The 25,547-nt window shown below is 39.7% G+C and overlaps 5 protein-coding genes across 7 annotated transcripts; 3 read left to right on the top strand and 2 right to left on the bottom strand.

Annotated features, from left to right (window-relative positions):
* Nucleotides 1–34: 34 nt before the first annotated feature.
* On the bottom strand, nt 35–10,457 carry LOC114362583 (uncharacterized). 2 transcript variants are annotated; one of them, XM_028318035.1, is made up of 3 exons: nt 10,355–10,457; nt 2,042–2,221; nt 35–1,595 (listed from the first exon to the last, which is right to left on the bottom strand). In XM_028318035.1, exons 2-3 carry the CDS (start codon nt 2,202–2,204, stop codon nt 118–120), a joined length of 1,641 nt encoding a protein of 546 aa, XP_028173836.1. In that variant the 5' UTR covers nt 2,205–2,221; nt 10,355–10,457; the 3' UTR covers nt 35–117. The 2 variants fall into 2 exon arrangements, with proteins under 2 accessions (XP_028173836.1, XP_028173837.1); XM_028318036.1 differs by lacking the exon at nt 10,355–10,457 and adding an exon at nt 2,513–3,218 and having other exon boundaries at nt 67–1,595.
* On the top strand, nt 3,840–6,247 carry LOC114362584 (uncharacterized). Its single transcript, XM_028318038.1, has 3 exons — nt 3,840–3,997; nt 4,478–4,646; nt 4,814–6,247. Exons 2-3 carry the CDS (start codon nt 4,487–4,489, stop codon nt 6,232–6,234), a joined length of 1,581 nt encoding a protein of 526 aa, XP_028173839.1. The 5' UTR covers nt 3,840–3,997; nt 4,478–4,486; the 3' UTR covers nt 6,235–6,247.
* Nucleotides 7,079–8,693, top strand: LOC114362586 (uncharacterized). The gene is made up of 3 exons (XM_028318040.1): nt 7,079–7,310; nt 7,754–7,909; nt 8,464–8,693. Exons 1-3 carry the CDS (start codon nt 7,179–7,181, stop codon nt 8,671–8,673), a joined length of 498 nt encoding a protein of 165 aa, XP_028173841.1. The 5' UTR covers nt 7,079–7,178; the 3' UTR covers nt 8,674–8,693.
* On the top strand, nt 9,106–13,447 carry LOC114362585 (uncharacterized). The gene is made up of 5 exons (XM_028318039.1): nt 9,106–9,320; nt 10,370–10,545; nt 11,615–11,717; nt 12,440–12,627; nt 13,248–13,447. Exons 1-5 carry the CDS (start codon nt 9,246–9,248, stop codon nt 13,336–13,338), a joined length of 633 nt encoding a protein of 210 aa, XP_028173840.1. The 5' UTR covers nt 9,106–9,245; the 3' UTR covers nt 13,339–13,447.
* On the bottom strand, nt 13,444–24,709 carry LOC114362582 (uncharacterized). 2 transcript variants are annotated; one of them, XM_028318033.1, is made up of 12 exons: nt 24,577–24,709; nt 23,251–23,381; nt 20,893–20,981; nt 20,722–20,802; nt 19,647–19,844; nt 19,238–19,365; nt 18,607–18,727; nt 17,987–18,147; nt 16,067–16,195; nt 15,721–15,813; nt 15,466–15,638; nt 13,444–15,030 (listed from the first exon to the last, which is right to left on the bottom strand). In XM_028318033.1, exons 2-12 carry the CDS (start codon nt 23,352–23,354, stop codon nt 13,812–13,814), a joined length of 2,496 nt encoding a protein of 831 aa, XP_028173834.1. In that variant the 5' UTR covers nt 23,355–23,381; nt 24,577–24,709; the 3' UTR covers nt 13,444–13,811. The 2 variants fall into 2 exon arrangements, with proteins under 2 accessions (XP_028173834.1, XP_028173835.1); XM_028318034.1 differs by having other exon boundaries at nt 13,753–15,030; nt 23,251–23,412.
* Between the last annotated feature and the right edge of the window lie 838 nt (nt 24,710–25,547).

Genomic DNA, 25,547 nt, shown 5'->3' with positions numbered 1-25,547 from the left:
CCGGATATGATTATTCAATTGCAAAGAAATGATATTGGATAAATCTACTTTATTAAAAAACTTACATAATAGTTTAACAGTACAACAATAAAAGTAGGTATATCAATAACGGTGAGTCTATGGCAAAATCACGTCAATTCCATTGCATGATGATAATACTCCTCTGCAAAAGATGGATAATTCAGCAATAATAAAATCTGTAATAGATTCTTGAGGGTTTGAATGAACAGCATTACTAAACATGGTTCCTAAGAAAGCATGACATGAGACCTCAGACGATACAATATTTCCTTTCAAATCAATAGTAAGCTGATTAACGTTATTTGCTTTGGACGTTTCAATAAAACTTTCATTATTAACAGCATGGGTATGTTTAGCAGAATTAAATACCACTTCTAAATTCTTGGTCTCTTTCTTGAGATTATCAGAAGGCTCTTGATCGAAACTTCTATTCATATGATCAGGTAATACATGTTTACGTTTCCTAGTAACAGTTATTGAATCATCGCGGCTTACACTCGTTGGTGTACTCAAATCAGCTTTATTTCTGAACAAAAATTCCAAAAACATTGGTAGAATTCCAAACGTGCCATTAATACTTTCTGCTGGTTGAATGGAAAAATTGCTTTTTGATTCAGCCATCATTAATGTCTCTTGTGAATCATGCATTTTTTTATTATCCATGGAAGTTTTATTTTTGAAGTCAATAATAGCTAATTTTGGATGAGTTTTCTGAAGATTACTAGTGTTAGACCCATTGGAAAACATAGAATCACGTGACTGCTTAGGGCCAACGCTTGCACTTTTCTTGACATCTGAATCTATGGAGCTGTGTAGAGGAAGATCATCGTCATCATGTTCCATGGCATCTATTATATCTCGAATGTTATTTACTTTCTTCTTCATAATAGGATGGTGGTTTATGGTAGCTTTTCGGTCATTTAAAGTCTTTTTAGCAACACGGTGAAAGTTTTTCAGGATATTTTGAAGTTTTTCTATATAAATTGAATGCGGTGATCGGGGCGTTAGGATTGTGGGATTGAAAGCTATGCCGCCTTTGTCCCAAATTGATGTAGCTCTAGTCAAAAATTCTATAAATTGCTTCGGTATATGTTTCCAATCCTGTCGAAGGGGAGACTTTTCCATAAGTTTGCTTAGAGCAACGTGTTCAACATTGACATTATTTTTGGGGGATTGGTGTACGCTGTTCCCGGCCCAAAGCGAATCGAATGCTTTTTCATTATTTTCTTCGGCGCTTAGAATATTCGTATTTGATGTTGTGTCGTTGTGTACTAGAATTAGATGATATTTAAAATCTAAATATTTATTGGCTATAATGTCGATGTATGGTAAATAACTGTTCAGATCTATTTCTTGGTTATTTTCGATAAATACATGCATGTAAACATTGAAGGATGTTAGGGAATTATCCAGTGCTGGGGTGACGGCGTCGTTAAGCGCTCGCATGCGCATTTCCTTGTAGGTGGCAGGCGGTAGGACAGCCGCAGAGGCCACAATGTTGTACACCACGAAGGTTATTAGCGCGATCATGCCGATTCCCATCCACCAGTATGCTACTGAAGATGACCAGTGTTCTGAAAAATGTAAGTAAACAAATTATTTAACTACATTAGATCTATTCCTACTTTTAAAATGTGCCTTAATTTTTTCGAAGGTGTTTCGTTGTGTGTTTGATCCGATCAATTCAATCATGAAAAAACACTCTTATTAAAACATTAGTACCTAACTATATATATTTTATATTAAAGAACTAACTCTAGGAAGTGAATACACTATTTACATTTTGAACAGAAAATTTATGTCCAACTGACTATTAGGCCATAAGCCTAGGCGCAGACCACGGTCTTTTAGTTGGCCGATAGTTGGGCCCGATTCTAATTTGTATGAAGAGAGAAGATTGTTGTATGGAGTTTCAAAGACTTTTGACATTCGTTTGCAAAGTAAGATGGTGCAACCCAGCCTTAAGTCAAGAGTTAAGTTGTATGCATATTAAAGTTAACTAATTAAAAACATGTTGTACCTGGCCAAAGTCGAATGACTGCTGCTGCTCCCTTCACTTTGCTCCTGCTTCTTCCTCTGAACACCATAGGTCTGAATTGTCTCTGGTATCGAGGACTGAACTGCTCCTCATCAGACAGGTCTTCGTACAACAACGGATGTTGTTCTTTATACGACTCACTCATCACTATCCATTAGTTTCCTGACAGAATTAAAACACCTTATCAATATATCCTTTACTAGTTTAGTCAAAGGATAAAAATTAGTAAATCTAAAATGTCATAAAAGAGCGCAAATGTCACAAAAATTTGTATGCCAAACTTGAAACAAAAGCTTAGAAAGATTAGTTATGAATGAGTTTTTGTTATGTGAAAAATTGTTTATGAATTTGAAATATTTCATCATCATTTCAGCCACAGGACGTCCACTGCTGACCTTAGGCAAAATAGGCCTCCTCCAATGATTTCCATATTGGCAAAATATGTAGGCTTACCATATCAATTTCCATGCACTGTGAACACCATGTCCTCACTTTATTACCATTTATCCCAAAAACTTATTTGAAAAACAGTACATGTTTTATTAATACGTACAAGAACGCGTTTGAAACGTTACTGAATATCTGCTACGTGAAAATGTTTTTCCTTTACGGCTTAATTTTGTTGATTCAACAACTGATTTGTCTCACGTACTGGCGTGCTTCTCGGCGTAATTACTGAATATTAAAAACTAAGCAATAATTACATGTCAAGGCAAGTTTTAAAAACTGTCCACCAAATCAATAATGATAGGTCTAATTATAACATGCTGTTACACCATTATACAATTTGGTTATTCATCCACCCCTCATAGGTCGATAAGTACGAGTATACCTAGTAACCTATAGTAAGTAGGTAACTATTAAAACTTTTCGGGTGGAACGGAACCCATTATTCCTAGGGCTAAGCGTATAGTGTTGTTCATAATGCCTAGACAATATGACTTAATAACGTTAGTTATGTAGGTAAAGTATAAAGAGAAGAATACTCGTGAGAACAAAGGGCGCAGTTTTAGGTGGAAGTGCGGCACTGCACTAACTATTAGATTAGATTACATAGCTCTTTATCAAAGTGGTAGGATGTACAACAGTAGGTAGCATGGCTATTGATCAATGTAAATATGGTTCAGGTACGTGCTATCTAAATTTTAAATCTATACTAATATTATAAAGAGGTAAAGGTCGCGGGAAGAGCCTGGATGCGGGCAGCGCAGGACCGTTCATTGTGGAAAACCTTGGGGGAGGCCTTTGTCCAGCAGTGGACGTCATTTGGCTGAAACGATTATAAAGAGGTAAAGTTTGTGTTTATTTGTGTGTGTGAACGCCACATTACTTATTGCCGAACCGAAAAATTCGACACGGGCGAAGCCGCGGGCGGAAAGCTAGTACTTACCTAATGTAACCCTTTATCATATCAATGACTCACCAACTTGTGGTATGTAATCTGAGACCATGACTAAGAACAGTTAATTGTGTTTTACAAACTTTAAGAACCACGTCGCAAACTAAGGTCGCAAAGTTATACCCAGACGTGGATGTAAGCTAGAAACTTGTTAGGTTCTTCTAACACTGATGCCCTTTAAAACATTGAATTTGTACATTATGCATCAAAAATGCACCCTTTACAACTTAAATAGGTACGTGTGTATGTGGTACCAACGGAGTTTAACCGTGCCATCTCTCGTCTATCATTATTTCTAAATATTATTTGTTCTCAAACTACCAAAAAAATTGATAAAAACTTTTTTTTTTCAAGAAATAAAATACCTACTTCATAAATGTCATAAACTGAAAAATGTCCGTTGACATTCAGTTTAAAATTAGAAACGCAAAATTTCAGAGGATTTCTTAAAATTTAAAATAATTTTTCGTGTTGTTTGTCTGGATTATTTTAATTTGAGCATTGGTTTATCATCCGGACAGTCTAATAAGAAATAACAAGTAAGTAAAAGAAACTTATTGTTCATGTATTGTTTAAAAATCGGTCATGTCCGAGAGGTAGAAAAGGTAGAGTTCCTGAATAGCTTCCTAGCAAGTCGAAGAGACGACAGCGGCAATGTAGTGTAGGATGCCCTTAGCCCACTAGACGACATCTAGAAGATACCTAGCCGATAGAGAAAGGAAGAGTTCTTTTGCACTCTTCGCCTGTCTACGAAAAGAGCTTACTTCTCAGTAACAACTTAAACTTCACTATAAAGGCTAGCGTCCACATGTCGGTATCGTACGCATCGGACGTATCGCACGCAATGGATCGTAGTATTATTTATATAGAAACTCATATAAGTGCGTCCACCTATCCGCATCGTACGCATCGCACATCCGATACGATGTGTTTTGTACGATGCGTCCGTTGCGTACGATACCGACAAGTGGACGCTTAGCTTTAGGGATCAAAAATAATTTACTTGATTTGTTTTACAGGAAAAAAATATGGTGGATTCTCCACCACAAAAAAACGACGAAGAATACCCCCTTTTGAAAGTGGAGACTGGCGGCGGGGACAGTGGGCGGCCGCCCGCCCAGCCCACTGCCGCCCCTGGCTGGAACGTTACATGCGCCCCTAAGAGGTCGTGGTATGAACGATGGCCAGGTTAGTAAATGTACCAAAAAGTTTAATTTTTGTAAGTGCAACTATTGTACAAGTTACATAAATGAAAATGATTGTAATGTCATCGAACTTAAGAGAGACGTAGAGAAATTATTTAATAGTTCTAATACTTCAGCTGTAAAATAAAGCGTTGTTAACTTTCTTTTCAGAACTTTTTTCCGCGTGTTGGATGACGGGAATGCTCCTGGGCATATTTGTTCTCATCATCTACGGCTTGGGCACGTTGGGTGTGATCCGAAGACAACCAATTTTTGTTCTCAACTGCAACGCATCTAAATCTGACAGCGAAGTCTACTACCATCAAATTGTGCAAAGAGGAGAACATGTCCAATTCAGCCAATTTTCTGAATACCTATCTGACATGGCTACACAATATGCTTTCTTACACTTCAGCGTATTCTTCTTAATAGACGATTCGGTACAATACGGCTATAGAGGACAACGACATTCACGGCTAATGAACAAATTGCTACCTCACCATTCAACCAGAGAAAGTGGGATATGTGACGGAATAAACCAACAAGAACTGAGAGATTTTCATTTAAAAAATGAAAACGTGAACGTCACTATTATGCCTTTGAGTAAATTCATGGCAATGACACCTCTAAAATACAAATGGCGAACGATTCCACTTGGCTATCTAACATTCTACGCGAGAGTTTTCTCCGTTTGGAAGAATGGAGGAATAGGAATCGATCTTAGTTGTTTTAGTAATCAGTACAAAAGGCGACAAATGCCTGATCGAAGAATCACTGCCATATTAAAACAGTACGATTTGGGAAGCAAACCTGAAGAATACGCAAAAACGCTCAATAATATCGATCGAGACGAACAAAACGAGTTTTTCGGATTGTTTTATGGTATAGTGCATCAAATTCTCAACGAAACTAGAGCGTTTTTAAATAGATCCTTATCATTCAATCAAGAAATAATTTCTGAACCAGTAATAAGAAAACATAGAAACAAACGTGAAGTTATATTTAAGACGCAAAACATTTCAGGCGACAATATAATTACGACTGTTACTCCAAAAATGCAACTTGTCAATACTTCGGAAATAACTATAATTGATTCTATCTATAAAAATGCTGATACCGTATCTGTGAGGAATAACTCTGTTGATAAAACACAGTCGTTTGAACTTGATACTGCACAAAAAGAAAACGGACAGCCAGAAAAGAATACGTCATCTTTAAATTTTGTGAATATGCCGATCAGAAATGGATCCGATGGTCCGCAAGTTGTTCTGCTGTATGATTTTTCTATATTTTCTGACAATATGGGGCCACCATATCTTTTCCCTGAATCAATGCAGAACAATCTACCTCTACCACATGCCACTAATCATGATGTCGTCGATTCTGTACCAAAAGCGTCATATTTTCTGTCGGTCACGATGGAAGGATCCTTTGTCGCGGCTATGTCAAAACAGCATCCGTTCTTAGGTCATATACTTTCAGCTGGATGTCAACGAATGCCTCCAAGATTTGCAATACAAGATGCGCTTATATCTCAATGCTCTTCAATATTTAAAGACGATGTCTATTGTAGCAACATTTATGTATTTTAGTTTTAATTTATTTAGAGCCTAATATTTTTTGTTTTGTTTATTTCATAGGATTCAATTACTCTTGTTTTTTATTGTATGACTGTTTAGTGTGTTGTAGCTTAATTTTTATTTATCTAAAATTGTAATGTAATTTGTTCGTATTGTTAATAAAGTTTATTAAAGCAAAGAAGTGGCTTTTTGTTTGTTTGATGACACACTAATTGCTTTTTCCTAAATTGCTCATCATTTTGGATCATTTCTCCTAGTTCTCTCAGTATTTAAGCTTGCCTAATGATTTTTCACTCAAGTCTCGTACCAAATGAATAGGTATTATAGAGTACCTAGTAACTGTACATGTATTCCTGTTGTCCCTAAGATGGGGACAAAAGGAATTGAATAAAATACTCAAAATTATTTCCCGTTGTCCCCATGATGTAAACGTCATCCACGACTGGACGGTTATCTTTCACTGATCTCTTCAAGATAATAAAATACTATCAATATACTTACAGTGTGTTATTTTTATAAATAGGATTGAGTCTTAGGGTTGATATTTTCCCAAGGGACCGAAGTTCAAATATTTAAATAAATACCTTCCCATACAAATTATCATCAGCAATCGGTCATTGAGTATGGATTTGTTTTTGTGAATTTAATATTATAGGAAAAGTAGTTGTATTTATTGTTTGTTCAACTATAAAAAAACGCACCCTGTTTATGAGAGTCTTGCTCGATCGAGGTAAACATTTCTTCAAAAATATCATAATAAATATGATCTGTGGTCAAGGGATTTATGTGATAAGGTCCGAAGCCGTAAACTTGGAACTTATTTTAAAAAAAAAACAATTTCAAATCGACGTTTTGCAAGTGTTGATTTCTACAATGAGCATAATTAAATTACAAACAACAAAGAACTGATTTCAAATGATGATGCTTAGCAATGTAAATCGATTAAAAAATACGATATGAAACTACCCTTCAGTAAAATCATATCACCGTTCCTGAAGCCTTATCTAGGTAACACAAGAATGTTTTGTCAGCACCCCACGTTCGGTATTAGCGTATTTTATACTTATTTTTATGGAACACTTGGCTTCGTAAGTTTCATACTTTATCACCTATTATTTATTTAGTTTGATTTCTGATTGATATTGTAGTTTTTTTTAGCTTTAGGGAGTCTTAAGGAATATTTTTGTTCTTACAGAATGTTTAACTAAATCCTACTTCCTACTAATATTATAAATGCGAAAGTTTGGATGTTTGGATGTTTATTACTCTTTCACGCAAAAACTACTGAACGGATTCCGATGAAATTTTACAGTATTATTGCTTATAACCCACTTTAACATATAGGCTATAATTTATGACGATCTGTGACAAACCAGATTTCACGCGGTGAAGCCGCGGGCAAAAGCTAGTCTTTAATAAAGCTCATTTGAATTTATGCCTCTTTTCGTGTGAAAAAAATAATAATGGTCCCAAAAAATGAAAGATTTTTATGTACTTATTATCGATTCTTATTGTTACTTCTTTTTCACAGTTTATTAATGCAAACCATTTAAGGAAGCACTTAGGCGAAACTCCACTTACTACAGACGAGCAAGATGGTAACTTTATGCTCATACATGACCTGAAAATCATCGCAACTTCAATGGGATTATTCCAATATGCCTGTCTGGTGGTGGGATGCTTGACTGTAAGATCACTGTACTAACTGCCACAGTTCCAGCTACCCATTTTCGGTTATGTCACCTCGTTATATCGCAACGAATCACCATTTGATGAGAGCGAGAGAAAAAATGGAAATGGATAGCTGGAGCTGGAACTGTGGCCGAAGTAGGTACCTTCAGTGCTGCTAGAAAACAACATTTGATATCAATTCTGACTGATTAGTAAAACATATATCAATGTTGTCCCTGACTTAATTACATATTTAGAAAAGATAAAGTATAAGTCGGTCCGATAAATGGGATTGATATAAAGAAATGCGAACATCAGGCCTCGACCTGTAACGATTGATGAATTCAGAAATATTAGGTTGGAATGGTTTAAGGCACAATCTAGTGTGTGATGCATTTGATAATTTAGATTCAAAAGTTCAATAAAAGAGACGTGAGAGAGAAATTATAGGTGTCCATACGCAAAAATATTATTTAAGTTTATTTTCGCTTTCTGCAGCCATAATTTTGCGTTACAATACCGCCAAGGGCAAAAAGGTACGAGAACCTAGCAATGATTGTATTCTTACAGGAAAATCCCGCACTATTCCTGCCACATCTAGCGGGCCAGCTCTTCATTGTTTTCGTGAAGACCCTCAACGTCTTACTATTGCTGGCCCATGTCAACCTCAAGTCGATGGGAAAGCTGAAGCACAAGGTGCCAGCCATAATGCTCATGACGTTCAACTGGTGTCAAGAGTTTTGCGTTTTCAGACAATACCTCTGCGTTTGTGATCTGTGAATCAAGTATAATAAACGATGTTGTGGATTTTAATCGAATTTTCAATCATTTATACTCAGAATACCTAATAATTATAATAGCGATAATATTCTTCTATCATTTAATATGTATGTACTAACCTAACACCTACTCGAAGTTTTCTATTTAGCCCAAAGGTTGACTGGTAAAGAATACCACAATTGGCATTAAGTTCGCCTTTTGTACTGTAAAGATATTGCGATTAAAGTTAGCGTTTGTTAGAGTAGCAAGACATTCGAAGCAGGGTTTTTTTCTAATCTTCTCGCTATTTCTTTAGAATAGGAACAAAACCAAACAAAACCTCTAAGAACAAAACTATGTAGGAAGCCCGATAAAACCTCTAATAAATTCACATAAAATTGACATAAACAAGTCATATAAAATTAAAAAATAAAATTAGAAATGTCTGTCTTCAGCCGACTGAGCGGCATTATGTCACAATAATTGTATTACACTCAAAAAGCAACAATTCGTGTGATACTCATGGAATTATGTATTTCTGATGCAAAAACGAAGATTACAATGAATGGATTTTGAAGTCCTCTCAAGCAAAAATGGAGACCGAAAGCAATAACTTGTTAGATCAACTTCGGCTCAAACATGAGAATCACGCGAATGCGGTGGAAAAGGTAAGCTTTATCACATTATTCTTTAAATAAAAATTTGAGGTTTCAAGTGAAATTGAGGTGAAGACCAATGATGAAGACCTCAAAACCAAGCATACATTCCACAATAACGGGGAACTAATAGGATTCGGGGATTCCTTTTTACTAACAACAGGGAAGCTCTGGGCTAGCATCTTGCCTGATGAAGAGTGATGATCAGACCGAAGATGGGAATCGAGCTTCATCCGAAATCTTTGAGGATTGTGATTGATATGGGTTTTGGTTGACCACAGATACTGGTTTTCTAACAATAATGGTGTTATTATTGGTGTTTTAACATGTATAATGTCATGCTTAAATTTTTTTAGACTGAGCAGCTTCTCACATTAAAATCGGCAATGAGCGATTCAAACTCGCAAACGAGAGGTAGGTAAAGCCTGGTCCGTGAGCACGTAGAATTTTGTCCAATGCTCACGGACCAGGCTTTAGTTAGCTATCACAAGATTGAAAGCCGTTTGCCGTTACTACCTATCTGTAAAATACTACCAGAGTAAATACAAATGAGTAGGTCATCTTCATAGAAACGCACCGTGCGCGGTTTGTATGTGAGCGCGCCAATATACGTATGCGGCGCGCACGCACACACTGACAAAATTCGGCGCACCTGACCGCTAATCACCGCTAAATTTTGTCAGTGTGTGCGTGCGCGCCGCATACGTGTTGGCGCGCTCACATATAACCGCGCCGCGCCCGTGCGTTCCTATGAAGATGACCTACTCATTTGTATTTACTCTGATACTACTTGACTTGGCGGGGTCAATGCCGTGTCCCCCGATTACTTTTATAATGCAAAAAAAAAAGTTTCTTGTATTACACAACAACAAACAATAGGTAGGTACACGTAATTGCGCCCTTAGGGCTCAATCTAACACCAAAAACGGAGATAAAGTTTCAAATAATTTCAATGAGTAATTCTTAGCTGTCCTTGAGTTAACTCATATCCGAAAAGTATAAGATTCGCCTTTTCAACTACCGAGAACAGAATTGATGTGACTAACCTTGGTTTTTCCCAGTTGAAATCCATGAACGGTGAAGGTCCCGATGGAGTGCGTATGAAGCTCCGAGCTCTTCTGGTGGCGTTGCTGGGCGTGTCCATGTCTGCTTGTGCCTTCGCCTCGCAGCCGGTGGAATTGGAGCTTGATGATGACGAGGTTGCACAGCGGCTTAACAATGTCAGCTTCGCTAGACGGTAAATCTTGAATCACGCACTAGCCCACGCCAATGATGGATGAATGGCCCCCTTAATTGATATTTATTGTCAGTGGTGCATATTCTTTTTTAGAGGTTGTTAAGAGTAGGCGCACACCGTTGATTTTTCGTCGGCCGATTGTTTTGGGCAGTTGATCAGTATGGGCATGTATGGGAGTGCGCACACTACGCCGATTCGATTTGGCCGATTCTTAATACAATTTAAAATCGGGCACAACTATCGGCCAACTAAAAATCAACGGTGTGCGCCTACTCTAAACCTTTTTTTGTCACCTCTCACCCGATTTGCAATGGAAGGAAGTCGAACCTCAATTTCGAACTCCTCCTATATTCTTCTGATTAATTTCGTTGCGGGTCCAATGACAGTTTAACTTTCCCCGGGACAAACTTGACCTTCATTGGTTGGGTTTTTATGGCGGTCTAGCTGTAGATCCTGGCTACACAGGAGTTGCATTGGTGGGAACGAGAGGTGGGAATAGTCCCGTAGCCCCGTAGCGCTCAGCAGTTGGCGTCACTGTAGAGCAGGGGTTCCCAAGCTTATTTTTTCTACTGCCTTTAGCGCCCCCATTTTTCCACCTCCTTAAAAACCGCTATAACTTCAAACGATCCGATTTTTTTTTCTGGACCTCTTACCGTCCCCCTTTAGGCCTGCAGCGCTCGCAAGGAGGGGTTATCGCCGTCGCCCACTTTGAGAAAGGCTGCTGTAGAGTAAGGTCACTGTCAATTGCTAGTGGCGAAGACAGTAGCGCCAACTGATGAGCACTGAAGCAGTACAAGGACTATCGCATTTAATTTTGTAGTCACCAGAATAGCGTTAGCAGAGTAGGTGTCCTATCCGTAAACCTATTTTTAAAATCTATCGTTCATTACAAGTATAGGGCTCGGATGTACGCCACGATGTAATATCGAGGCATTTTATCGATCTTTATGGTCTAAAGTCGCGTAACTATACCTTAAGTATCTACTTAAAAAAAAAGAATATTTTGGAAATGCAAATAATCCCTTTATGGATTGGTTGATGGTAGCTGGTACGTCTACTCTATTTGCAGAATTACGAAACCTACCATTCGTCTTGTGATGGGATATGGGAAGCTGAGTGCGTTCGTCACTGCCGCCACCTCTTTATTGCTCCTTATTGCCGTTATGTCGAAGGTTTGTATCCGCTTACTATGTTTTTATATGTATTTTATCATTTTATGAACATGCGTACCTAATAGGATATTTGACACCACCAATCAATTGACGTACTTTTTAAAACTGTCAAAACGAGACTCCCATAGATTTTGTATGGCAATAATTATTATTATTGGTTTTTGGGCCTTTATTTGCGCCAACTCGACCAGGTTTGATCTATTGTGGCAGCCCTTGTCTTTAGAGTTCACTGCTTAGTCCCGTTGAGTCTATAAATTTCCAGATTCTTTGGAGCGTGATATCTGCTATCTCATCCGGGTGCATGATGTGTCGCCCGAGATGGATACTTCTTTTGCTCATAAGCGGGAAGCATGAGCAAAGAACATGCATGGCCGTTTCTTCTTCTGTATGGCAGAATCTGCACAGAGTTTCCTCGGTCATGTTCATGTTCGATTTATGTTTGTTTAGTTTGCAGTGGCCGGTCAGTATTCTAGTCACTGCACAGGCTTTGTATCTTTTGAACTTTAGCAGTTCCTTAGTGACGTCATGGCAATACTAGCTTATGACGTCACTATTTTCTCAACTCAACTACCTACTTTTTTCAATGACAATGCAGCCAAAAATCATAATTTACAGGTACTTTAAAAATAAAGTGTTCTTTTAAAAAAGTTGTGCCTTAGTATTGGGGAATGGTATCAAATACCCAATTGTGCCTTTATTGTGTTTGTTTGAACTTTGAGCAGCAGTCCTGGTGGCGCCGCGGGGCTCGGTGGCTAGCGGCGCCGGCGCTGCTAGTGGCCGCGCTCGAGGCGGCGTCGGACGCCGGCGACGCGATGCTGGCGGCCGCACTGCGAGGCGCCACCGACCCCGCTCGCGTGGCCGCGCAGACCGCCGCCGCGGCCGTACTAGTCACCGTCGAGATATTGGTCTGGTGAGACGCTTTCGATTTGAACTTTGAGCAGTAGTCCTGATGGCGCCGCCGGCCTCGGTGGCTAGAGGCGCCGGCGCTGCTAGTGGCCGCGCTCGAGGCGGCGTCGGACGCCGGCGACGCGATGCTGGCGGCCGCGCTGCGAGGCGCCACCGACACCGCTCGCGTGGCCGCGCAGACCGCCGCCGCGGCCGTACTAGTCACCGTCGAGATATTGGTCTGGTGAGACGCTTTCGCTTACTGTCCTAAGTGAGCGACGGAACGTGACATGGAAGCTACGGAACGCGACATGTAACGACGGAAAGCGACCTAAAGCGACAGAACGTGACATGAAGAGACGGAACGCGACATTAAGTGACGCGACGCGACGCAACGCTACATTAGGCGACGCGATGCAACGTAATGCGACCAAATACTTCACGTGATTTGTGTAATACGCGACGTGTAGGTCAGTAATAAATACAACGACTAAGTACCTACTTGATTTTTTCATGTTGGGTCGCGTCGCGTCAAGTATGTACGAGTATTACGATTTATTTTACTTATCTATTGTCTCTACTATAATGGACAAAGAAGTAAGAAGCTAGTAATGTTTGAACTAAGTAGTGAATTATTCTTTTCAGGTATTTTATTGCAAAATTTTTTGAGTATAACCCACCGTCATCTACCGAAGAACGAGGCAAAGAAAATCTTATGAAAACTCTCCCCCAATAAACTTATTGTATTTTCAGTCTAGGTACATTATAGAAGTTACTTATTAGTACATAACTTTATCAAAACTTGGTTTCTTGTGTAATTTTGAAATGAAAGTCAGTATAATAAAATTTAGCAACTTATTTATTCACTGTTGTTTAAATTATTTTTATGTTATTCAACGAAATGTTGAAATATACTCTTATTTATATTGACATGTATTTGTATCTTTAGAGCTAACTTAAATTGATAATACTATAAGGCACTTGGCGATATAATTACGAGCACCACATTATACCATATCATTATAATTACATAGTATAAAACAAATGTCTATCCGCTGTCTGTCTGTATGTATGCTTAGGTATATCTTTAAAACGGATTTTGATGCAGTTTTTTTTATTAGATATAGTGATTCAAGAGGAAGGTTTTTAGGTACATAAGTTTAATACATTGTAAATTTGTAACTGTGCGAACAGGGGCGGGTCGCTAGTTTAGGTATAACGGATTCCTTTGCACACTTCACAAGTTTTGTGAGGGCGAACCCTCTGCTTATAACACCATCTCATCAAATCATCTTTAAGAGACACAATCATATCCTCTAATAATAATTCTGTCTCCATACTTTCTTCAATTAAGAAGTCAAATAGTATTCCTTCAGTTTCGTGAACTAAGAAGTACGAAACTTGCAAAACTGCGTCTTCGTCAGGATTAATTTTATTCAAACTCTGTAGCTGCGTTTTAGACAAAGACGATATTAATCCAAAGCACAGGCTTAGAAACTTGTCGCATTGGCTTTGAGAATACATTTCTAGGTATTCTTCGAGTTTTTCTGTTGTGTTATTTTTTATGAGAATCTCGTGGGCTCCTATTTTGAGGACTTCTCCAGTCCGGATTGTCGATAGCTCGCTGCTGTTGTAGGTGTTTCGAAAACTGTGCATGTCGTCAAACAAACGAGGATCGGTTTTATATTTGTCCACTTTTTCCATCAGCTTCTTTTTGAGTCTCAAGAGCGTAAATTTGTTTATTCTACCCTCTCTTACATATTCTTTCAGTATGTTCGCAAAAGAAAGATTTGAATTGGGATCGTCTACGCTGATTTGTGATCTAATGTAATTGAATATGAAAAGGATAATGCGAATTTTAAAGTGGGAATCTAAGGCCAAAAGTTTTTTAATTTCTGCTGGTATTAATGAAGCTATCATTTCAGCACATAGAAGTAAAAACGCATCGTGAATATCGGCACTTAAAATCGAAACAATTTCCGCGAGTTGGTCTTGATCTATTTTGCTTAGATTTATAAGAAATGTGGTGATCTTGATGATTTCCTCGGGTCTTACGGTCCAAGATGTGTTTTGTTGAGACAACGACGAACTGTTGGCTGAGGTATTTGAGGCATACACTCTAGTTGGTGCATTCTTAGTGGTTACATTTGCTGGGCCATATTTGGCAAATAGTTGGTCTCGACCTTGTTTACCGAGCGCTTGTAAGTCGCCAACGCCTACTTTATAATTGTTGTTAATTAGTGGTTGCCCGTCTGGCGATAGGGAAATGCGAAGTTTGTTCTTGTTTAGCTGTTTGTTAATTCTTGCAAGTTTTGCGAAGAATTCATCAGGGTTTTCAATGTTTTTGACAGCCTGTATCACGTCAGCATTGCCTTGCACCATTCCCTTGACTCTGCGAGTTTCTGCAGACATCTTATCGAACATTTTCCTGAGGAACATTCGAACGTTGCGTCAGACTATATTATTTAAAAAAATAATCACTTCATAAACTCATGACAATGTCTCTTCACAATCAAAGGTTGATTTCGGAATGACGTAAAAGGACAAAACAGTGACAAAAGTTAAAACATTGTTAGAAATTGGCTTTAAATTAGTAAGTGCTCAATTAGCACAGTCAGCGTCAAATAGTTCGTGTCATCCAAAGTAGTCAAAAAGTTCGCAACACGTCTTTGTTACATTTGGTTTGGATTAAGGTTGTGTTGCCTACTTTTTGGCCACTTTGGGTCATAGTCATTTATTCCATAAACAATAACATTATCGTATTGGAAATTACAAAAACATGAAAAATTATAAAACATCAACTATCACGAACAATTTGACGCTGACTGTGCCTAATTTTTACGATTAAGTTAAGATCGCTTACTTCTTCGCATTGCTTGAAAGATCATCCCTCATTTTGTTGATGGTGTCCGCTTGGGCGTCTTGTACGATATCCTGCGCAGTTCTGTTGGACATAACGCCTATACCTAAGAATAGGGCTGACGTCGTAAACTGGAATATTTCCAAGCCCGTCGGCGTTTCATCGTATTTGTTATACTGTAAAATCATTATTTTATTAAATAAAATAAAATTCCAACTCATTAATAAAACTATGTTTAACTCAATCATCAAGACAAACCTTGTATATCATGTCTCCTAGACTATTGGCGACTCCAATACATCCAGAACCCAGGTTTGCATATTGTAAAAATTGGACGGCGTTCATAAGAATCTGAAATGTTTTAGATACAATTAGTTTTATTAAAAGGCAAGTAGGTACCTATTATGAAATAGTGTTCTTGTATTGTTTACGGGCCATTTTTTTGGACCTTGAGGCATTTGGGCAGCAAAGGTTCACCAACCGAGCAACATTTAAAGCATTGGGGGAGGCCTATGTTCAGCAGTGGACGTCCTATGGCTGAGATGATGATGATTATGATGGTGATCTACTTATAAAACTGACAAAGACTATCTTGAGACAATACCTTAACGTTAGTACCAGATGCGGCTGCCCAAGACAACAGCTTCCCAGCAGCGCTACATGACATTCCCACACTGGACACCAGTATATTAATCCAACTGGCACGGGCCTCTGAGTTTTCTAATCCTATACTCTGAAACAAAAAATATTAAATACGAACTAATATTTTAATGAACAACAATTACTAGTTACTACCCGTTCGCGCTAAGTTTGCCGGTCCGTGGAATGGGAGTCCCCTCCCCCAACCGCGATTAAAGGCAATTAGTTAGTGATTAAACGCGATTAATGTGACTTATTTTACGCAAATACACAATTCTTATCAATATTAATAAATAAAAAATAGTTTAAATATAGTTTGTTATAGTTACCTATAGACGTTTCCCTTCGAGTGACGTCATATCGCCAGCGGCAAACTTAAAGCGAACGGATAGTACGAAAACATCTTCAACTTTTTAGCCTAACGTATCGTCACAAAGTAAGTTGACGACAGGTTTATGGTTAAATGATCAAACGAACTTACCAAGTGAAGTTCGATCTAAATTATCCTGTTTTCGCCGAAGAGATTTAATTTACCATGTAGTACCCCTGTACGACAACCCAATCCGCACACAATATTCAGCGCAGTAGTAGTAAAAAACAAAAGAGCGGGCAACCCCACCCCTACCACGCTGTGGGCTCGGTGTCCGAGCGGTCTCATTATATTTAGAGAAGAGATGACATTGACGTTTACCTCCAGGGAAGAAGATATAGAAATCTTCGGGTTGGGAGGGACCTTAAATCTCTTCGGCGAAAACAGGATAATTTAGATCGAACTTCACTTGGTAAGTTCGTTTGATCATAAAAAATGGCTACTGGGTAACATCTCGCATTACCTCGGAGCAAAAGAATGGCTACTGGGTAACATCTCGCATTACCTCGGAGCAAAAAATGGCTACTGGTTAACATCGCGCGTTAACTTGGAGCTAAAAATGGGTCAAAGTTACGCGTCGTGTCACAACGCTTATAATAAAAATGTACGAGCACTTGCACAAAATAGTTGTTACAACCAACCTTGTGTTGGGTCTAATTCTCGTCACTACACTGCACAACTTAAAATAATTACGTTTTTTGTCGGTAAAAAACGTCCTGGTGACGTCACTTAAGCATTTTTCTTATACTGCGTGCGGTCGTTGCGCGTGCGCACAAAGGAATGAGACCGCTCGGACACCGAGCCCACAGCGTGGTAGGGGTGGGGTTGCCCGCTCTTTTGTTTTTTACTACTACTGCGCTGAATATTGTGTGCGGATTGGGTTGTCGTACAGGGGTACTACATGGTAAATTAAATCTCGGAGGCGAAAGCAGGATAATTAGTAAAAATGTAGCGTTAAAACAACGTGTCTTCGTCCGCAGTTCGAAAATTTTATACAAAACATTATGGTGTTTTAATTTCGTGGGCTGCCCGCATTTTATTATTTCATAAGTTTTTTTAGAACGCAACCAGCAACGTGATTATAATGTACGCACGCCACAGATTATAGAGACCCACATGACAGATCACAGAAACTAAAGGATCTCCCTTTAGTTAAGTGCCAAGGGGGCGGGGACGGTGTCGCAGCAATACGCCCAAAAACAGAACACATTGCTCGTGAAAGCAATGATGACAGCAGTGACAGTTTACATTGCTTGCGTAGTACTAAAGATTATTCGAACGTTGAGTACTGATACCGCAGTGGATAATGAGCATTTTGATTTCTTTGTGTGTGTGAATTTGTAATGCGACACTAGCGTTTCATTAGTTGGCAACTCTCTATATATCTATGGAGAGACCATATCCGCACGCGTGCTGAAATCCGCATCCCAGGAAAAAGGCACTAAAGTTTCACCAAACCAGTTCTCAATTTTTGCGTGAAAGAGTAACAAAACTAACAAACTCGTGGTGACTTACTTGCTCGTGTTTATTTCTATCGGTCAAAGTGATCGAAGACCGTACGATAGCATAGCTGCCGGTAGCAACACCTACTACCATCGCTGCACTAAGCGCCACGGGCGCAATTGCTGGGGCGGCAAGTGCACCCACCACTCCTGCTAGGGCGCCAATGTTGGCCACTGAATAATTTAGAAGAAAGATAATTTTATTACTATCACAAAAAAGATCTCACACACAAAAATATTTATTCAGCTTTTTTATGAAAAAAAAAAACAAAAGAATATGTGACTTGACCACGTAACGGAGCATTATTTTTTTTTTAAATTGGGTATTTGCCACCACTCCCCAATAATTCTAAAGCACAACTTTTTTAAAAAGGCACTTCTTTCTGGTCTTAAAAACTTAATTAATTTTAAATTACATGTAAATTAAGATTTTTGGTTGCATTGTATTTGAAAAAAATAATTAAATTGAGTTGACAAAAAAGTGAGGTCACTGGCTAGTAGGTATTGCCATACAAAATCTATTGGAGTCTCGTTTTGACAGTTTTTAAAAAATACGTCAATTGATTGGTGGAGGCAAATACCCTATTGTGATTAAAAAAATATACAATCAATAAAACTGCATAAACATTTTACCCGTGCTAAGTTTATCAGTAGCGCTAATCACTGTTGCTCCCAATCCCAATGCTGGTGAAGGAACCACCGTCAGCCTAACTTTTGGCATGTCAATGTCACCTACTCCCTGCCTGCGAACATTCTGAAAAGATAACACACTTTTCAAGTGGCTGTACTTACTTACCAAATGGAAGCTGGAATCATTGAATTTTCAGATTGATACTGTTTGATAGAGCTCGTTAAGCACTTTCAGCATCAGTAACCAGTTTCTAGATATCTTGTATCATCCTCATCTCAGCCATAGGACGTCCACTGCTGAACATAGGCCTCCCCTAATGCTTTCCATGTTGCCCGGTTGGTAGCAGCCTGCGTCCAGCTCCTTCCTGCTACCTTTACAATGTCGTCGGTTCACCTTGTGGGTGGAAGTACCACGCTGCGTTTTCCGGTACGCGGCCACTCCAGAACCTTGCTGCCCCATCGGCTGTCAGTTCTGCGAACTATGTGCCCTTCCTATTGCCATTTCAGCTTGCTAATCCATCGGGCTTTGTCAGCGACTTTAGTTCGTTTACGTTTATCTTGTATAGCTATAGATATAATAATAAGAGTGGGGTCACTTATCGTTTCCACCCTGTATACATTTACTTAAACTTACTCTGCCTTTGTACTCGCCATTTTCTGGAACCACGAGGACAGATTTCGGCAAAGTGTTTTCAGATAAGTAATCTTCCCAGTTTTTATAGACTCGTGCGTCGTGATCTATGTACACTCGACAACTCTTTACTAGAAAATAAAAAAGCTGATTAATCTTCGATCAACAATACCAACTAGATATCGGGTCAGCGCAAAAAATACATCTCGAGAAATAATATAATAGCGCACTTATGATAGAAAACACCCAGACCAATACAATCAAATACCTATGTTCATGCACGTAAATGTTTGAACTTATTAACAACAAAAAACATTAATTTGTTTACTTAAGAGCTAGTATGTCTGTTATTTTCGTGCTGATTTAGCTTAAACTGGATTAACAACGTTTTAAAATACTTATAGTTAGTTACCTCCAGGCTTCATAGAAATGCACTGCCTCAAAGAAAAAACGTGAAAAATGTATGTGTGAACTTCCTCCCTTTTTCCATGCAAATCAACCCAATAGTCCGAGGGTGTTGGAAGGTAAAACGGCACTTCTTCCTTGGGAACTACGCATACTATTCTCAATATTGAAATGAGAATATTGTCGCCATTGTATGAATATTTTGCTGTAATAAAATAATGATTAGTGCATTAATTTAACCCCTCAAGTGCCAGCGAATCGAGACACAATAGAAATCAATTGTTTGTTACTGCAGTCTCATACGGTTAAGGGTTTTTAATCAAATAAAAAAGAACGATATTAAATGTTCACAACGTCCATCCATCCGCAACTCCTGTGTAGTCAGGATCTACAGCTTGACCGCCAATAAAAACACAACCAGTGAAGGTCAAGTTAACTGTCATTGGACCCGCAACGAAATTAATCAGAAGAACATAGGAGTTAGGCCGGCAATACACGGACCGCTTGAAGCAGTCAGGGTCGACAGCTTCAAGCTGCGACTGCACAGTGAACTACAGAGTTCTATGGACGCACATAACACGAACCGCTCGAGCAGTTGCAACTGATTCGGGCGGTCGACAGCACGGTGAATTTTCATCGTGCGGTCAAGCAGTCGCCAGCCATACACTGACTGCTCGAGCTGTCGACAGGTCTCGCGCAGTGACCTCCGCCCACTTTCTTCATTCCACGGCGCGCGCGCTTGTGATTTGTTGAGCAGTTAATACCAACTGCTCGAGTTATCACTGGCAGCTTCAAGCTGTTGACTCTTGACTGCAAGAGCGGTCCGTGTATGTTGATCACTGACTAACTGCTCGACCTGTCTGTGTATTGCCGGCCTTAATGTTCTTCCGTTACTACGTTCTGACTTCCCTCCAGTGCAAGTGCGTCCGCCTGTTAGTGGTTGAACCCGCAACGAAATATGGGTAAGAAGAAAGAAAAGCGAATTTTCAGTCTTTATCTATTTGGGTTTTTAGATCCTGTGTGCAACAAGAGTTGCAGCAGCAACGTTAAGTGGGAATAATAAAATTATAGAAGAAATTCACCTTGTTCACATATCTTTTCGAACACTTTCATGATGCTTTCCTCGTCGCGAAGTTCATAGCCTTGAAGTTTCAGGTGGCCATCTACAAAAATAGTCTATAAGGTTTAATATTTCAACATTTTTAAAATTCCCGAATAAAAATTATGGTGTTTTTAATTATGAAATAACATACCAGTAGTCAGGTTTCCTTCTTTGGTCGGCGGACCACACAGCGCTACGGCAATTTTTTGAAGTAAATATTTTCGATCTTTTTTTTCATAACTGTAAACAAAAAATACTTTAATTACTACCTATCCTACCTATGAAAATATTACATAGTAAGTGTAAAAGTTTGTGAGGATGGATGGATAAGTACCTACCGAAGTAAGTATTATTATTTTGTAACTTCTTTATGCAGAACACCTAGACGGGAGTGAATTCCTTCTTAAATTAATCAATATTTATATTTAACATTAGTATTTTACCTAAATGTTTTATCACTTAGTACTATTATTAATTATCTTAATCAATGCGTGTGACCTAGTTTTGTTTCAGCCAAATGACGTCCACTGCTGGACAAAGGCCTCACCCAAGGATTTCCAGAAAGGACCGGTCGGGTCCTGCTTCCTGCGCCGCCCGCAACATACTTATGCCCGTTTTCACCATCAATCTCATTTTTTTAAGTGACCCCTATGCAGTGCCGTATTATCCATAAGGCACTTTAGGCCAGTGCCTAGGGGCCCACTATGGCCAGGGGCCCACTATGACCAGGGGCCCAGCACTCCCGATAAAAAAATGAAAAAAAATAATTTTAAAGATTATTTTTATGCAACAAAACTCAAACCACCTCAAAACTTCGCCTTATTTTGGTTTACACATTCAATCTTCATATTTCGATATTGTGAAACCTAATTAATTTTCGTGACGTTGGCATTACTGCTTTGGTTTACATGACAGGTCGACAGTCGACGCCCTTCAGAGGCTAAAAAGCTTCACTGTGGAGGCTAGGGAGAGGTCTGAGGGTGTGTTGGCTGTATCATTCGATATAGCCAACGCTTTCAATACCATCCCTCATCCCACCATACTCTAGGCGCTTCAACATCACAGAGTGCCTCAGTACCTTTTTAGGATTGACGTCAAAGGCCAAATGAAATATCTGGGCCTCACGCTTGACGGGAGGTGGCATTTTAGCCCGCACTTCAACGGGCTAACGCCACGCCTCCTCAAGGCAGCCAGCGTACTGAGTTGGCTCCTCCCGAATTTGGGAGGGCCACAAACGAGGTGTCGTCGACTTTATGCCGGCGTTCTGAGGAGCATGGCGCTGTATGGCGCCCCAGTCTGGGCGGACGCACTCAACAAGAGGGAGAATGCTGCCCTTCTGTGCAGACCCCAGCGGGCCATAGCGCAGAGGGTCGCAAGGACCTACCGCACGGTAGGGCACGCTGCGGCGTGCGTCCTCACTGGTACTCCTCCTTGGGAGCTAGAAGCTGGGGTCATGCCTGTCATCTATCACTGGATGGCAGACCAGAAGGCGCGTGGAAAGCGCCCGGCCCCGGAGCGGTGCGGCGCCGTCACGAAGACATGACTCGCGCGCAGTTTGGCCGCCATTGGTCCTGTTCTGGACGGTACGACCGCACGGGTTCCTCACGTTCCGTCTGGCGCAGGTGCTGACCGGGCATGGCTGCTTCGGTTCGTACCTGCATAGAATCGGGCGACAGGAATCCCCGTACGTGCCACAAATGCGGCGCGGCGGATGACACGGTGCAGCACACCCTCGCGGTCTGCACAGGCTGGTAGGAGCAGCGCCGTGTCCTCACTGCGGTCGTGGGCCGGGATCTTTCGCTTCCGAGCCTGGTCAACGCCATGCTGGGAAGTGAAGGATGCTGGAAGGTGGTCGCCTCCTTTTGCGAAGAGATCATCCTTCAGAAGGAGGCAGCGTAGCGCGAGCGGGAGAACGATCTTCTCGCCCCATCGCTCCGCAGACGGAGAAGGGGCCGGAGGAGGCGGTTGTACGACCGTTCTACTCTGCCCCCAGGTGGCGGCCAGCAGGCCGGGGGTGCGGGGGCACCCTTGTCACCTTCGTCTGACGGGAACGGCTTGGCGTTTTGGGCATTCCCATCGGACCCCCACAAGGGGGGCGTGTAGGGTCCGCCGTGTAGGCGAGCTGTCGCTGTAGCGTGGTGTCGCGGAAGTCTAAGGCTACGGTCGGATACTCGCGACACCCCCACTCGGGCTACGACGGAACGCCGCGGAGGTTTTAGTAGATATACCCCGTCCTTTTCCCTTATTAGGGCGCCGGGAGTCCCACACACCAACCACCCTGTCCCCCGGCAGTGGTGACGGTACGCAAAGCATTTCCTCCGCGACAAAAAAAAGGGGGGCCCAAAACGAGCTGTGCCTAGGGGCCCCGAGATGGTTAATCCGGCCCTGCCCCTATGGTAACACATAGCAGACATTTTGTTTTCATAGAGGCACTTAAAAATTAGGGATTGATGGTTATCTAATTACAAATAAAGCTAAAAATAAAAAAAATACACAAATAAGTACTCACAGTTCCCAGTCCACGCTCCCTACAGCTTCGAAATACTCCTGTTGAATCTCTACGGCCGACATCGGAGGTGGTGCAGGTGCCTCGCGAATCGCTAGCGATGCCATCTTGTAGCGATAGCACTCGAAACAGGCCTTGTTACAGACAAATGGTCATTCATTGTGACTGTTTCGTTGCATTGTAAGGATATAAAATAAATATTAGTGTACTACTTATGTAGTAAAATGTATAAAAGGGTACGATTGTATTCTACATTCATGATAAAATACTACTTGATATAGGTACCTAGTTACCTAGTACAATCATCATGATAATAAATTAAAATAATTATAGAAGACGACTTAAGTAGAAAAATATTTTATTGAAACTTAGTTTGTTATCTACAATTTGTTAGGGAATTCCTCTCTCTAATTTATGTAACCTGTATTGAGACTGACTCTACTACAAGTTTGTAAAACTCTATTACGTTTTTAACCCATGTTTACCTAAGGCAAATATAAAGTTCAACCAATAAAAGATTTGAAGAAGAAAGAAGTTATCAATTACTTTGAGCGTCGGTACGGGCGAGGTAAGTACCTACATAAATGAGCGAGAAAAAAAATCCATCAAAAAATGGTTAAAAGATAGCTCTACATTTTTATAAACTCAGTTTTGTTTTAAACGAGTCTAGTAGAGCGTATCATTTACGAAAAGCATAAATACAAATAATATTGATGTAGACACTTAATAAAAGCAGCATAAGTATAGATATACACCACTAAATTTTAATCACCGAAAAAAAAAATTCTGGGTAATGAGTTATTGATACTGATCCCATTTGTGCAAAAAAAAAAGTAAAATAAAGTGACTCAAAATATCCTCCTAAAATTGGTAATTTATTGACACACACGTCGCTAGCACTATTTACGTACGATAATGTAACACTTATTAGAATTCAAAATGGTCTAAGTTAGCTAAGTATGTAATAATAACACTGGAAACGTGGTCGAGGCGTGAGCGAGACAGACAGATCGATGCAACGTGCGAGCGCGTACGACTACTCTAGCGAGCAGAGGAGTGACCCAGCTGTGACGCGTAAAATACGGACTAAAGAAAATTTAATAAAAAAATTAACTTTATGAAAAACATTTGTTTTTCTTTTGCTTTAAATTTTTCACACGTTTCTACATAACCTGTTAAAATTTTTTCGGTGATAAAAATTTAGTGGTGTATAGAAATAAAAAGAACTTTTACGTTTAGTTACTACTACATACTTTCTAGACAACCTATTAATAGATGCAATGACACAAACAGGTACCGATAATAAGATTAATCTAAGTAGGTACTCACGATAAATTCAGATAAGAAATCACGCACTCAATATTTTTCATGTGGTCAATATTAATTTTATTTTTAGTTCTACACTAAAATAACACTGCTTACTGCACCACATGCGACTTGAAACTGACTTCTTAAGTCAGACTGGAAAGGATAATAAACTGTTGTTCGCACTATCGCACTGTACTTTACCAACCATAGACAAAGTGCCTTCGTAAGTAGGTGTTTATAGTTGTACCTACTTACGCACGCAATGAACATTTTATTGGGAATTCCCCGTATTATGGTTTGCTTCGTTTAAGTTTATCATCTTTGGTAGTACTTACTATAGATAATATCCCTATATCTCGGCGGTTGCCATTACAATTTGCACTGTCTGTCATTATAACAAAGTTCAGATTCCTAAGGACGAATGTTTCGACGCAAACCGACGCACGACGCTTCGTGTTCTACTTCGGGGCATTTCGAATCCTTATTTCACTTGAGCGCATTTAAGTAGGTACTGTAAAGGGCGTAGCAGGATAGTCTTGGAAAAAGTGCCCCCAGAGCCTGAAGTTCGAAACTGTGGCCAACAATATAAAGATAGTATAATGTGCAAAATTTCACCCCCCCAATACCCCCCAGGGAGCCACGCCACCCAACTATACCTAAAACTGTTTTATTTTTTTCTCCAAAACTATGTAACTGACGAATTTAAATTATTGCACAGGTGTAGTTGTGTCTCATAGTAATAATATAAAAAAACAACAGCTCTATTACTACCTTCCATGATGGAAAAAAATAAAAAATAAAAATTGTAACACCCTGTATAATGATTTCCTTTGGTAGTACAATCACAGTTTTTTTTTCAAATGAGTGCCAACTTTCAACCTACGTAATCCCAAAGTTTTGTCTATCTAGCTAAGGTGCAACATAGTTTAATTAATTTTAAATAAAACTCTTAGGCCATATTTGAACAAGAATCTTGTTTATTTTTCTTAACT

This window comes from Ostrinia furnacalis, unplaced genomic scaffold (genome assembly GCF_004193835.3).
Source record: "Ostrinia furnacalis isolate ACB-3 unplaced genomic scaffold, ASM419383v2 OfSCF6633, whole genome shotgun sequence".
In the NCBI taxonomy this organism is placed as follows: domain Eukaryota; kingdom Metazoa; phylum Arthropoda; class Insecta; order Lepidoptera; family Crambidae; genus Ostrinia; species Ostrinia furnacalis.
This window is presented reverse-complemented; position numbering and strand designations above follow the sequence as displayed.